General features: G+C 44.8%; 1 protein-coding gene across 1 annotated transcript in view; it reads left to right on the forward strand.

Annotated features, from left to right (window-relative positions):
* Nucleotides 1-1,034: 1,034 nt before the first annotated feature.
* LOC129831338 (uncharacterized) overlaps nt 1,035-14,719 on the forward strand; it is a 54,626-nt gene continuing 40,941 nt past the window's right edge. Inside the window, exon 1 of the mRNA XM_055894663.1 lies at nt 1,035-4,905. Coding sequence (XP_055750638.1) covers nt 1,118-4,905 — 3,788 coding nt within the window. The 5' untranslated portion in view covers nt 1,035-1,117. The remainder of the gene's footprint in view (nt 4,906-14,719) is intronic.

Raw genomic sequence — 14,719 nt, forward strand, 5'->3', positions numbered from 1 at the left:
GCTATATTTTATATTTGAGATTCTTCAAAGTATCCACACTTTGCCTTGATGACAAAATGACAAATCATTTTGTAACTTCTGTTCTACAGTGCATTCGGAAGGTATTCAGACCACATGACTTTGTACACATTTTGTTAGGTGACAGCCTTATTCTAAAATGTATTAAATTGTTTTTTTTCCCCTCATCAAACTACACATAATACCCCAAAATGACAAAGCAAAAACAGGTTTATTAAATATAAATAACTGATTTCATTCTAAAATCTTCTATTTTTTATTTTATTTAACCTTTATTTAACTCTGCAAGTCAGTTACGAACACATTCTTTACAATGATGGCCTAGGAACAGTGGGTTAACTGCCATGTTCAGGGGCAAAATGACAGATGTTTTTACCTTGTCAGCTCGGGGATTCGATCGAACAACGTTTCGGTTACTGTCCCACCGCTCTAACCACTAGGCTACCTGCCGCCCCCGTATGACACTACAAGCTTGGCACACTTGTATTTGGGGAGTTTCTCCCATTCTTCTCTGCAGATCATCTGTCGTGACGTGACTTTCATTCATGTGATGACTGTTATTTATCAAATAATTACCTACTATGTTTAATTGTTACCAGATTAAATTAATCATGTAACAATTAACTCATTAGGAATTTGGGGCACCACGGAAGAAGTTGTTTAACGAGTTACCATCTCCCGAATTAAACTCAAGAATATACAGTGGGGAGAACAAGTATTTGATACACTGCCGATTTTGCAGGTTTTCCTACTTACAAAGCATGTAGAGGTCTGTAATTTTTTATCATAGGTACACTTCAACTGTGAGAGACAGAATCTAAAACTAAAATCCAGAAAATCACATTGTCTGATTTTTAAGTAATTCATTTGCATTTTATTGCATTATGTGAATGATGCAGTGAGATTATTGGCTCTCTAAAAAAAGTTGGTAGAGTATGAAATGTTCATTTCAAAGCTAAGAAATAATGCTCTCTCTCATTTCTCTCCCCAATCTCTCTTTTAGCACATTACCCCCCCTCCCCCTCTCTCACTCACTATACCTCCCTCTGCCTTTCCGTCTATCGCTCGCAAACAGGCCAAGGACCTCAGCTACTCAGAGATGGATCTCCGTGCCAAGCCCAAGAGGTTCGGCACGTTCACCTTTGGCTTGAAGAGGAGGAAGAAGAAGAGTGACGGGGATCTCTCCCAGAGCATCGTGGTCCTCCACAGCCCCGAGCCAGAGGTCAAAGGGCAAGAGGAGGAGGAGCCTCTGAACCTCAGCCTCTGGGACATCGGCCAAGGCGGCACTCTGAACAAGAGGGTAAGGTTCGCTGTGTCTCAGCCTGACCTCAACACTAAGACACTGGTCACCTCTTATCCTCCTCCCACTGTCCCCAAGAAATCGCAGGCCCAGGAGCCACCGATGGACAGTCCTAAGACTGCCACCAACCAACCAAATTCCCAGATGGATAACATTATTCCTCTTGAAGTGGGCCGGGCTACAAGAACAGTTCCTTTAGCTATGCCTGAGATGGAGTGGAACGAGACCTCACAGGAAGAGGAGAGCCCGGATGTTCAGTGTGACAACCCTAATGCCTCAGCAGACCATACGGACACAGCTTCTCTTATGGATGTTGATAGCTTTAACCCAAGTCCTCCACCTAACCCACCTCTACCGTCCTATCCATCTAGCCCACCCCCCTGCATCCCATTGAGCCCACCTACATCCTATTCCCCCTTTAGCTCTCCTCCTACTAGAGTTTACACCTCAAACCAGAGTGGTGAAATTTCCCTCTCCCCCTTACCCAGCGCTGACCCTGTGAATAGTGTCATTTCTGATCCCATCTTTCCTGTTGCTGAACTCTCACTTAGCAAAGCTGAGGCCTCTTATGTTACCCTCTCCATTGGCCAACCTGTTGTTGTTGAAAATATCAGCACTGTTACCCCTAATACAGATCCCTCTCCCATTGCCTTGGACCCCAATATAGAAGCCACTATTACTGAAACAGACACAACTGTCCCTGAAGTTAAAACCGAGACATTTCCTCTCAACCCTGATACTTTGGCTGACAACACTGAGACACCTATTCTCATCACCGTCACCTCTGCTCTTATCACTGTCAACCCTGTTACTGACATGGACGCCGACTCCATCAATGACGCCTCTGTCTCCACCGCTGATACATCTAGGCCTATGCCTGAAACTGTCACCTCCATCACCTCTGAAGCGATCAGCACCGCTATTGCTGATCCTGGCCCCTCTCTCGCTGAAATGGTCATCCCCGTTCCAAGCATGGACAAATCTACACCTGAAATGCGAGCCTCCATTGCAAACACTGTCAACTTCATTACCAACAGTGACAACACTGTCCCCAACACTGACACTTTCTCTGCCAACACGGAGGTATTTGGAACTCTGTGTGACTCACTCTTTCCGCAAAGTTTCACCTCGGAGCAAGAATCTGCCACATCAGACAATGACTCTACCGAGGGATGCCTTGACACCAACCTACCCATAATAAATGATGTAACTAACCCACACCTGTCCTTGGATAACCCCTTTGACTCACCAAGTCCCATTTTACCTGAATCAGTTAAACAGGAGTCTGAAACTGCCATTGATCACACTGAAGCTAGTGCCGGTGACCCCACCCAATCAACTCCGTTACAGTCTGCCACAGACACCACTGCTTCCCCTAATACTAACCTCACTGTTACTGATAAGGACTCTCAACCAGTATTCGGAGATCTTTCCGACTCTCTTTTCCCTGGAATGTTTCCCTCACATCACATGTCTGGCCACACCGCATCTGCTACCAGTAGTTACACTTCTGGCGTTGTGACATCGGACGTCACGATGGACACTCGATGCACACCTACTAATATAGACACTTCTTTTGAAAACGAGCTTCACTCTGTTCCTCAAATAGACACTGCCCACCCTAGCACAGATATCTCCCTCACTGAGCCTGAGGCTTTTGCTTCTCTGTGCTTTGAGCCTACACTCCCCACAACTGAGCCAATGGAAATGGATGACTTAGAGCCTGAGCTTGCCACCTCAGACTCACCTCTCCCAAATACTGATGTCGCTGTCCCTGATACTGGCTCTAGTGACAAATATGAATCTCTCCATGACTTTATTTTCCCTGAAAGTTTTCCTTCTGACCAAGTGTCCACCATTTTTGACCCCGTCCTTGATAAACCAGTCTATGTTACGGACACTGATTCTGATCTGCTCCGACCAGATTGCAACACTCGACCAAACCGTGTTGATCAGTCGGAGCCTTTGACCTCAGCTCTTCCAGTTTACCTTGATACGGAGGACACTGAAAACACAGATCCCGTCCTTCATCATTCTGACATGAACATTGATAACTCTGATCACATTCTCTCAGACAATGCCACCCTCGTTTCTGACATTCTTAGCGCTAGCCATCCAAGCACTAAGAATTCCAGTACTCGTGAAACCGCCATCTCCATTGGTGCGTCCGTCTCCTCAACAATAGCAGAAACAATGGCTACTGAGACAGGTCAAGAAGCAGAAGTACAGATTATGGAAGAGGAAAAGGGACAGATTGAGGAGAATATTATGTCCTATGATGTAGACCTTGTCAGGGAAATATCGAATGATATGTTCACCATGGTTACTGAGAAAGTTCAAGAAGCAGAGGTGGAGATTATGGAAGAGGCCAACAGCATAGATTCTAATAGACAGATTAAGGAACATATGCCCTGTGATGCAGAAGTTAACAAGGCAAGCTCACAGCATGTGATCATACCAGAGAACAGCAATGCCATGGAAGTCGCTATACCAGCGGTCCATTACAGCATCCTGGAGGATTACATGGAAGAGAGTGGAGTTGAAGAAGTAAAATCAGAGGAAATGAAAGGAAGGGGCCAACAATGGAGGAATGGTAATGGAACCGTTGAAGTGGGATGGAGTTTGGGATCACAGAAAGTAACGGAAGTAATGTTAGAAACAAAGGATAGAGGTCAAGAGAATGAAGTCCACCGAGAGGAGAAGAGACACATTGAGTCCCCAGAAGACAGTGATGCAGAGAGGCTGGTGCTGGTGGAGGAGAGAGGAGCGAGAGAAGTCTCGTCACTGGTGAAAGAAGAGTGGGAGGATGGGGTGGAACCAGCCCTACCTGTTCAGCAGGTGCACACACTCATGGAATGTGAGTCGCCCGCCCCGCCTTCCATCACAGAGCAGCATGGAGAGGAGGAGGGGTCAGGGAGTAACCGGAGTGCAGTTACACACGCTTACCTGGTAACAGAGGCCCGCGCTGATACACATACACTCAGACAGACCCCAGGCCACGAAGAGCCACAGGAGTCTCACAGCGCCGAGAATAAACACGCTGCCACCGACAACAGAGAGAGACAGGACACACTCGCAACACATAACACACTCGCACACACCACAGACCGAGAGGGGAGCGTTTCAGACACACACACAGTAGAGAAAGTGGACCTAGTCACTCGTACTACCGAGGACACATCCTCTTTCTCTGAGCAAAAAGCAACAATAAACACCACGAGCACACATGGCGAGAACACATTCACACTTGACAGAGAAGAGACAGCGACAGACACAGAGTCCAAAACACACACTGGAAAGATAGAACATAAAGGGACACTCGGTACTGAGTGGATAGACAGCATTGTCACGCAGGGAACAGACAGATCCAGTTCAGAGCCAGTGCCAGAGCAGGTGGCAGTGAATCCTCCAGTCACACGAGACACAGTCCTCGACAGACTTCGAAAGAGAGCCAACGGTCTTGCCACTGAGGACACAGAGAGACCCGGTGCAGAGCCAGAGCAGGTGGGAGGGAAGCTATCAGTCACTGCAGACACACTCCTCCACTCACTGAGGAACAGAGTCAAATTCCTCAGCCAGCCCGAAGGGTAAGGGATGAAATTTCATCTGCTATCCTTACTCTGATTTCCTACTTTTCTTGATGTGTGTGTTTTGAAGTGGAGGTGATCAAGTTTCATGTGGTCTTTCTATGGTAAATGAGTGAGTGTGTGCGCAGATTGCACAAGTGTGTCTGTGAGTGAGAGAGAATGTGGGGGACTCAACAACAATAGGGCTATAGCTAATTGCTCTGTGTGTGCTGCACAGTAAATTGCATGAGTATGGTATGGGAGTAGGTGGACTGGAGGGGGAAATGGTTGATGTCCGTTCTCCATGCAATGTGTCTGGGATGTTGTTTTTTGGACATGCAAAGACTGTTATTAGCTCATAATGTTGTGATTGAGGGTAATTAGCTAGAATTATGAATTGGATTTCAATAGCACGTCCCCTCTACTATGTACAGTACAGACGGTCTACTTCACGGTCCTGATACATGACATGTGGATCTGCGTAACAGCCATCTGAACTAGACACGTTGCGTTGTAAATCCTCAGGCGATACAACTAGAATATTCACCGGTAGAGTGGAATTCATTCTGCATTCACCCAGGCATTTTGTTTCTGTCACCTTTTAATATTATTTGTAGACATTTCTTCATTGCGACGGCATCCTTTTTGTCGTTGTGGAATAGTTCCGTTTCCTTGGTGGAACACATCACGTGAAAGTCTCCAAGCCAGACTAGAAGTGGTGATTGGCCTCCCCCATCCACCCACGGACTTGTGGTCCTCTGTACACCCTCTCATTGGGATGGGCTGTAAGGAGTCATAGTAAAAGAACTTTGACTTCTAGTCCAGTGGCTTGTTTGTGTTAGATGGTAGACCCGAGATACACCTGTTAATGGATAATAGGCGTTTGCCTATGGGAACACTTGTGGCGTAACGTTTCATCGGCACGTACTGTGGTGCGCCTGTTGTCGACACCTGAACATGAATGGCTGGGCGTGCGTGTTTGTGTGTGCGCACGCGACACTCTTTGTGTAGCCTATGGCTTTCATTCTTTAAGATAGTGTACACTATGTAAATTGTTTCTCGTAGAACGCAGGCACAGCCTTACATTGTTTTTTCCTGGTCGACAGGCCTTTTGCATGCCATGTGCTATCTGATCATGGGAATCTTGGACCTAGTCCTTTTTCATGGAACACAGTAAAGAACCCAGTGGACCCACACAGTAAAGTTTAAATAGCCAAGCCACACTGTTTTCAGTTAATCCGAAACCATGAAAACAGACTGTAGAGCAGGGGTGTCAAACTCATTCCACGGAGGGCCTAGTGTCTGCAGGTTTTTGGTTTTTCCTTTCAATAAAGCCCTAGACAACCAGGTGTGGGGAGTTCCTAACTAATTAGTGATGTTAATTCATCCATCAAGTACAAGGGAGGAGCGAAAACCCGCAGACACTCGGCCCCCCGTGGAATGAGTTTGACACCTGTGCTGTAGAGTGTCTCCATATGTTATTTTTCTTTCCCAATAGCAGCTGTTGTTTCCTGCTTCCCCACAAGATGGCGGCAAATACATATAGTAAAATCAGCGGTCCGTTTAGTTGTTACAATATCACTTAGAGATATCTCTATATGTAAAGGGGGGAAGTAGAAAGAATCAGGTTGTGTGAATGTGGGCAGTTTCTAGAAAGTCACACAGGGCACAAAAAGGGTATGAACTAGGAAGTCCTGTCATAATCTGCCGATTAGATCAAACCTCCACCTCCTCTTTTATGAGATGGGAGCTCTGATGGACAGGCATGTTAATGCTAGGTGAAAGCTAAACTACGGAATAGCCGTTATCTGTCCTGAGGCAGAATATTACATGGCTATCGTCTTGTGGGTGGGGTGGAAACTGGAGGTAACTCTTGACACCGCTTTCAGTGTTTACCTGCAGGTTGTCCATTCCATTTCCGTCCTCTCTGTTACCGTCAACTCTGTTTCCGTCACTCACAAAGACCAAGGAATGACAGCACTGCATAGAATGACAACAGGAATGAAAACATTCAACACAACAGGTGCCCCTTACGTTAAGAGGGTTTTAAAATGTGTAAATCAGTCTTTATCTCTCCTTCCGCCCTCCTCAGCAGGTGACGATGATGACATGTATGGTAATAACTCGGAGGCCGCCCTGGATGGGAAGGGTCAAATGTTTCCTGATGTCATCATCTGCTGCTGTCGTTGGTGCCCTCCATTCTTTCTTTACCGAACCTACTTAAATGTTCTATCATATTCAAAACAGTTGCTTTCAAACTAGGGATGTCGTGGCTAAATGAGGTAAGACAGTAGATCCGCTCATAGATTGTGTAGTTCACACATGAATATTGACACATCCAGGCCAAAGCGGGAGGTTTTAAGAATACTTTGTTAGTCGCCAACGTATTGGAGCATCTTTAATAACTGGAGATCTACAGATCTAGAATATCTGTAGTGCCAGCGAAATGAATGATCTTACGGGAACTATACACCCTGATCCCGGTATGTCGAGCTACAGTGGTGGTCGTTTCACATGTCGACATGACTAAGAACCTAATGAACTCAGTGGATGGTGTTGCTCTGTCCTCTGAAGCCGTCAGCCTGTCAGGTCACATCTAAAGTTGCGCTGGCTCTCTGCGTGTAAACCTGGTACACCTGGTATCAGATGTACACATGGTACCAACCAGATGAGTTCCCAGCGCTGGCGAATGGAGCTGTGAGAATGGAGAGACCTGTGTGGAATGTGGAGGCACACAGGCAGGCCCCAATTCGAATATACTGTAGTACATTGAACAACAACAAAAACATCCACAGGTGCTGCCAGGGTACAAATACTGCCGTAGGAAAAGAAATACCTGCAGAACATTTCGCTGTTGGAATGCTGCTGAATTTCAGTAGTTAAGCCTGAGAAAATCTCTTTGTGATTGATGCACTGCTATTCAAATGTAAGAACATGCGAAGAGTGTGTGGGTGTTCGTTGTCTTCTTTAGACTGCAAAGCCCTCCTCCGCCTTACCCTTCAGACAGCATAGAGGAAAAACAAGTAAAAAATAAAGAATGGTCCCCAAATTTGCGATTGGAACATGATCAAAATCAAATCAGTTTATTGGTTGTGTACACAGCTTAGCAAGTGTTATAGCAGTGCAGCAAAATGCTTCTGTTACTAACTCCTAATAATGCAGTCAAATGTAAAAAATAAAAAAAAATAAAAAAAATCGAGAATGGTTCAACAGTCTTATGGCCTGGTGATAGAAGCTGTTTTTTAGTCTCTTGGTCTTAGCTCTGATGCACCTGGACTGTCTACGTCTGTCGGACAGGAGCAGAGTGAACAGTCCGTGGCTCGGGTGACTCAGGTCATTAATGATCTTCTTGGCCCTCTTTTGACACCGGCTGCTGTACATGTCCTGGAGGGCAGGCAGCGTGGCCTCTGATGCGTTGGGCTGTCCTCGTCACCCTCTGGAGAGTCATGCGGTTGAGGACTGGAGCAGTTGCCGTACCAAGCAGTGACATAACCCGACAGAAGGCTCTCAATAGTGCATCTGTAGAAGTCCGTGAGGGTTTTAGGGGCCAATGACAAATAGATTTCTAGCCATCTGAGGTTGTAAAGGCGCTATTGCACCTTATTCACCACAATGTCAGTTAGGTGAGACCATTTTAGGTCCTCAGTGATGTGCAGGCCGAGGAACTTGAAGCTTTTGACCCCTCCACTGTGGCCCCCTTCGAAGAGGATGGGATGTGCTCCCTCTCCTGTCTCCTGTAGTCCACAATAAGATCCTTCCTTTTTTTATCGTTGAGGGACAAATTATTTTCCTGGCACCTCGCCGCCAGCACAGGTGTGTCTGCATATGCGTGAATTTCCAATTTTTCATGTTGAAGCAGATGATTGTGAGTTTGTGTTGGTCTGACGTTTATAGGGCCTTCCTAATTTGGCCTCGTTTTAGATTTGGTTCAATAAGAAATGCTAGCAGCCGTGATTGAATTCAAACGTGAGTTGATTTCGGGGTGTGGTTTGATGTGGGTGTCACTTGTGTGTGTTCTCAGGTGATTTCATACATTAGCTTCAGCCGGGTGGTGTGCGACTGTGGCAAAGTTGGTTTGACTTTGGATAGCCTATCTCTGGGGATAGTTAGGGACCGTCAATAAATTACGCAATGTAAATGGGACAATATTTTCATGTTGCACATCTCATTATTTGCTTTCAATATTTGTATATTAATTTATACAACTTATAGTTCAGGGGTGTCAAACTCATTCCACGGAGGGCCTTGTGTCTGCAGGTTTTTGGTCTTTCCTTTCAATAAAGCCCTAGACAACCAGGTGTGGGGAGTTCCTAACTAATTAGTGATGTTAATTCATCAATCAAGTACAAGGGTGGAGCGAAAACCCGCAGACACTCGGCCCTCCGTGGAATGAGTTTGACACCTGTGTTATAGTTGGTTTGGAGTTACTTCATTGTAATGTGGAGCGATTGACCTTTTAAAATATAGTCCCATGTATGTTGTGTAATTTACTGATGGTCCCTAACCATCCCCATAGGGATATTGAATGTCAAACCAAATTGACCATGGGCATTACGATCGGGTCTCATGCAGCTGCGCTCAGAATTGATTACTTGGTTGCTGCCAGCTGTGGGCAGGATTCAAATAAACCCAACCCACGGAAAACTGTTATGGTACCCTTCATTCCATGACATTCCATTTTTTTCTATATTGCAAATCTTAGTTTTGGACAAGACTGACTTCATGACCAAAATAATCCTATTTACATTTTGTAGTCAATTTTGACACTAGAGTAAACATTGGACTCCGTTCGATGCCACATCAGCCATTTAAAAAAAAAAAAACTAGAAGTTGCTTTTTAGGGGCAGTCGCTCTATACAACTTCATGTTCCAGCAGGGAGGTGCAGTGGTATGTGGTAGCTATTTAGCCCTTCTGTCTTCCCCGGGGTGCAGGTGTGGTGATGAGCTGAGTTAACTGCTGAAACGGAGGGATGGAGAAGTAGCATAGCAGGCTACCAAGACACACACCAGAGAGAAGTTGGAAATAGTTTAGGGGGAAAAACACTGCTACAGAATGGCATTGTTGTGGTGATGTGCTGTCAAATTTTTCCGAAGTGGTAGTATGAAATGAAGGAGTTGTGAGGATAGATGAACTCCATTTACTGTAGGTAAACATTGGTTGTCGGTTCACAAAAGGACTGCTGTTTAGTCTGTAAAACATAAACTCAGCAAAAAGAGGAGCGTCCTCTCACTGTCAACTACGTTTATTTTCAGCAAACTTAACATATGTTCATACAAATATTTACACAAGATTCAACAACTGAGACATAAACTGAACAAGTTCCACAGACATGTGACTAACAGAAATGGAATAATGTGTCCCTGAACAAATGGGGGGTCAAAATCAAAAGTAACAGTCAGTATCTGGTGTGGCCACCAGCTGCATTAAGTACTGCAGTGCATCTCCTCCTCATGGACTGCACCAGATTTGCCAGTTCTTGTTGTGATATGTTACCCCACTCTTCCACCAAGGCACCTGCAAGTTCCTGGACATTTCTGGGGGGAATGGCCCTAGCCATCACCCTCCGATCCAACAGGTCCCAGATGTGCTCAATGGGATTGAGATCCAGGCTCTTCGCTGGCCATGGCAGAAGACTGACATTCCTGTCTTGCAGGAAATCACGAGCAGTATGGCAGGTGGCATTGTCATGCTGGAGGGTCATGTCAGGATGAGCCTGCAGGAAGGGTACCGCATGAGGGACGAGGATATCTTCCCTGTAAGGCACAGCATTGAGATTGCCTGCAATGACAACAAGCTCAGTCCGATGATGCTGTGACACACCGCCCCAGACTGTGACGGACCCGCCACCTCCAAATTGATTCTGCTCCAGAGTACAGGCCTTGGGGTAACGCTCATTACTTCGACGATAAACACGAATCCGACCATCACCCCTGGTGAGACAGAACCACAACTCATCAGTGAAGAGCACTTTTTACCAGTCTTGTCTGGTCCAGTAATGGTGGGTTTGTGCCCATAGGCGACGTTGTTGCCGGTGATGTCTGGTGAGGACCTGCCTACAACAGGCCTACAAGCCCTCAGTCCAGCCTCTCTCAGCCTATTGCAGACAGTCTGAGTACTGATGGAGGGATTGTGCATTCCTGGTGGAACTTGGGCAGTTGTTGTTGCCATCCTGTACCTGTCCCGCAGGTGTGATGTTCGGATGTACCGATCCTGTACAGGTGTTATTACACATGGTCTGCCACTGCGAGGACGATCAGCTGTCCGTCCTGTCTCCCTGTAGCGCTGTCTTAGGCGTCTCACAGTACGGACATTGCAATTTATTGCCCTGGCCACATCTGCAGTCCTCATGCCTCCTTGCAGCATGCCTAAGGCACGTTTTTGCAGATGAGCAGGGACCCTGGGCATCTTTCTTTTGGTGTTTTTCAGAGTCAGTAGAAAAGCCTCTTAACTGTCCTAAGTTTTCATAACTGTGACCTTAATTGCCTACCGTCTGTAAGCTGTTAGTGTCTTAATTACCGTTACACAGGTGCATGTTCATTAATTGTTCATGGTTCATTGAACAAGCATGGGAAACAGTGTTTAAACCCTTTACAATGAAGATCTGTGAAGTTATTTTAAGTTTTACGAGTTATCTTTGAAAGGGTCCTGAAAAAGGGCCGTTTCTTTTTTTTGAGTTTAGATTGGATGCTTACGTCTGTGTTGTCACTCCACTTGTCTCTCTTGTACGGGAGTATTCAACTCTTACCCTACAAAGTCCAAAGCCTGCTGGTTTTCTGTTCTACCTGATAATGAATTGCACACATCTGGTGTCTGTCCCAGTTCTAAATCAGTCCCTGATTCGAAGGGGACAATGGGAAAAATGAAACTGGCTTCGAGGTCCAGTGTTGAGTTTGAGGGCTCTAGTAGTTTGCATATTGTGCACTTTATGATGAATCTGTCTAGTTGTAACTGTCCCTGGAGAGAGACCCTGCATGTTTGAACAGACCAACTACTTTTTGTTGACCGCTAGATGAAAAGGCTTCTGCGTCATCTAATCTTGAGTCAGTGACCGTGTTTACATGCACACCAATGTGTCGTTATTATTTGGGATACTCAAGTATTTTATTTTTGAGTTGACGCATATAAACATCATATCCCGTTTACAATAACTGTAAAAGCTTGTATCCCGTTAATGAGAAACCAGTATATGATGCCTGGGCTATGCTGATCTAAGACGATACTGTGTCATGTAAACATCTTATCCCGTTTACTGTTGTTTTTGCGGTGTGCTCAGGCTCAGTTTCGCATATCCTGGGTGTTGTGTGATGATGTTTTCATCTGATTGTCAAACAAATCACTTCAAAAAGTTGGCTACCTGCGCAGTTCAATCCACCATAATAATTTAGCCTACTGTAATTTACTATAATTTACTATTGGCGATCCGGTCACGTGCAACTGTGCTCGGAATTGATGATTACTTGGGTACTGCCAGAAACAGCAGGGATTCAAACTTTAGAACCCAGTTCCTACATTTGAATATAACAATTAATTTTATCAAACAAAACTATGCTACATTTTTATCTCTGGGACCCTCAGGATGACAAATCGGAGCAAGATTACTGAATGTAAGTACATTATTTACCTTCAGAGGTGAATGTATCAAACCAAGTGCCATGATAAAAGCGCTTTGTTGTTGTGCACTCTCCTCAAACAATAGCATTGTATTTTTTCACTGTAATAGCTACTGTAAATTGGACAGTGCAGTTAGATTATCAAGAATTTAAGCTTTCTGCTCATATAAGACATGTCTATGTCCTGGATTGTTGGATGTTACTGACAACGTTATTGTAGTCACATTAGCACACGTTAGCAACAACCGTCAAGGTTTAGAGACGCCGATCCCGTAGAGGTTTTAAGAGATGCCGAAAGAAAGAAATCATATTTCTCCACTCCTATTCCCTAGACAAAATTAACATATATTGTATAATATCACTGCAAAAAATGCATAATTCTGCAGGATTTCATATTATATTAATCTACATGTGAAAGGTTATAGGCCTGCAGTCAGTGTCCATATTTCAGTTACCCGTGTCCCGTGTGGCTCAGTTGGTAGAGCATGGCGCTTGCAACGCCAGGGTTGTGGGTTCAATTCCCACGGGGGGACCAGGATGAATATGTATGAACTTTCCAATTTGTAAGTCGCTCTGGATAAGAGCGTCTGCAAAATGACTTAAATGTAAATGTAAAAGTTACTATTCCATTTAACCCATATACTTAATGAGGAATATTCTGTTTATTCATGGACACAGGGATACTCATGAGCAGGATATCAAAGGTGCATGTAAACAGCTTATTCCGAATAAGAACTTGAGCGGGATTTGAGCTACTTTCCAGAATACTGTGTACATGTAAACGTGGTCAGTGGTTCTAATGGTTCAGTGGGTCAGAGCAGGGTTCCCCAAACTCGGTCCTGGGGTCCCCCAAGAGTGCATGTTTTGGTTTTTGTTCTAGCCCTACACGGCTGATTCAAATCATCAAAGCTTGATGATGAGTTGGATATTTGAATCAGCTGTGTAGTGCTAGTTCGTAAAAAAAAACTGAATGTGCATCTGGGGGAGTCCCAGGACAGAGTTTGGGAAACCCCGTGTTAGAGCAGGGGTTTTCTAACCTCTCCTCTGGGACACTAATCCGTTCCATGTATTTGAACTATTCCAAGGCTGGCAAACCTGGTTCAACTTGTCAACTATTTATCAAGCCCTTGACTACCTGAATCAGGTGAGTTAGTTCAGTGCTTCTAAATCCTGGTCCTGGTGACCCAAATGAGTGCACATTTCTTGTTTTTGCCCTAGCACTCGCACACCTGATTCAAGTCAAAGGCTTGTTGAGGAGTTGATTAGTTGAGTGCAGTGTGTGAACACACGTGTCACCGTCAATGCTGACGTCTCTGTCAGTCTCTTTGGATAAAAGCGTCGGTCACACTTTATTTGGATAGTCCCTCTGTGGATGCTCTTGTACATGGTCATACTATCAACAAACTATCTGTTGATAAGCGACTGCTGGCTAAGGTTACGGTTAGGGTTAGAATAAGGGTTAGGGTAGGGTTGATTTTAGGGTTAGGATAAAGATCAAGGTTAGGGTTAGGGTTAGAATAAGGGTTAGGGTAAAGATTAAGGTTAGGGTTAGAATAAGGGTTAGGGTTAGGGTAAAGATTAAGGTTAGGGTTAGGGTTAGAATAAGGGTTAGGGTAAAGATTAAGGTTAGGGTTAGAATAAGGGTTAGGGTTAGGGTAAAGATTAAGGTTAGGGTTAGAATAAGGGTTAGGGTTAGGGTAAAGATCAAGGTTAGGGTTAGGGTTAGAATAAGGGTTAGGGTAAAGATTAAGGTTAGGGTTAGAATAAGGGTTAGGGTTAGGATAAAGATCAAGGTTAGGGTTAGGGTTAGAATAAGGGTTAGGGTAAAGATTAAGGTTAGGGTTAGAATAAGGGTTAGGGTTAGGGTAAAGATTAAGGTTCGGGTTAGGGTTAGAATAAGGGTTAGGGTAGGGTTGATTTTAAGGTTAGGGTTAGGGTTAGAATAAGGGTTAGGGTAGGGTTGATTTTAGGGTTAGGATAAAGATTAAGGTTAGGGTTAGTAGATAGTTAGTTGAAATGTTAATGACTAGTGTGTAGAGCATCTACAGATGGACTATCCAATTAAAGGGATACCGTGCTGCTAAAAGACCGTTATTAGTCATACCGACAAACATAGTAAGTATGCAACAGTGACCTATGAGGAACACACGTCTGATATCTGTGTGTTTTGATTTGACATATGAGAGAACTCCGGTCGTACGCCCAACAGGTTTGTGATGAGGTT

This window comes from Salvelinus fontinalis, chromosome 32 (assembly GCF_029448725.1).
Source record: "Salvelinus fontinalis isolate EN_2023a chromosome 32, ASM2944872v1, whole genome shotgun sequence".
In the NCBI taxonomy this organism is placed as follows: domain Eukaryota; kingdom Metazoa; phylum Chordata; class Actinopteri; order Salmoniformes; family Salmonidae; genus Salvelinus; species Salvelinus fontinalis.